The sequence below is a fragment of the Austrofundulus limnaeus genome, unplaced genomic scaffold, assembly GCF_001266775.1.
Source record: "Austrofundulus limnaeus strain Quisiro unplaced genomic scaffold, Austrofundulus_limnaeus-1.0 Scaffold3997, whole genome shotgun sequence".
Taxonomy (NCBI): domain Eukaryota; kingdom Metazoa; phylum Chordata; class Actinopteri; order Cyprinodontiformes; family Rivulidae; genus Austrofundulus; species Austrofundulus limnaeus.
In genome coordinates, this window is record NW_013956399.1 from 1 (window position 1) to 719 (window position 719).

At 42.7% G+C, this 719-nt stretch overlaps 1 protein-coding gene across 1 annotated transcript; it reads right to left on the reverse strand.

The window, feature by feature from the left end:
• Nucleotides 1-155: 155 nt before the first annotated feature.
• LOC106512046 (cytohesin-3) lies at nucleotides 156-479 on the reverse strand (the record flags this gene model as incomplete). Its single annotated transcript, XM_014000745.1, is given in 2 exon segments — nucleotides 156-310; nucleotides 409-479. Coding segments are annotated over 2 exon segments (226 nt in total), but the record flags the coding sequence as incomplete, so codon positions are not given.
• Between the last annotated feature and the right edge of the window lie 240 nt (nucleotides 480-719).

Below are 719 nucleotides of genomic sequence, written 5' to 3' on the forward strand. Positions count from 1 at the left end.
TGTGTGTGTGTGTGTGTGTGTGTGTGTGTGTGTGTGTGTGTTGGTTTCTCACAGAGTCAAGGTCAGACATGAGAAAGTGTCACGTGGCAGCAGACAGGCGCTGGCTAAGTGCCCTCTGTGTGTAAAGAGATCCAGACTAACGCGCCGGGTCTTACTTGATGGATTTGATCCACTCCTCCTTCTCCTCCGGGGTGGGGGCAGATATCCTGTACACCACGTGGTTGCCCTCGACGACCCGCCCGTCCGCCTCCGTCTTGCAGGCCTTGATCACCTGACCTTTGTGGTTGGGGTTGTAGAGCTCAAAGCAGTTCTGGAGGCAACAAATGATGTTTAGTAAAAGCAAAACTGTTTTTATTTTTATTTTTGTTGTTGTTGATGCAGAACAAGTTTTGTATTTGTGGCTCTCACAGGTTTTCTTGGCTCATCCACTTCTCTGATACTGAGGTTTTCGAGGGGAATAATCCCGCGAGGCTCTTTATCCTGAGGACACAAAGAGAATTAACTTGGAGCACCAACATATCTATTATTTAGTAAAAGCAAAATTTGCTTTTAATTAAGACTAAACTTGCAATTCTTAAAGATCAGGATAAACACTTTGCACATAAATGCAGTTAATTCGGTCAATTTACTGAAGATAAAACAAATTCTACAGGAAGACACCTAAACATATTTACATTTTATAAAATAAAAAAGACCACACTAAGGCCCTTTTGGTCAAA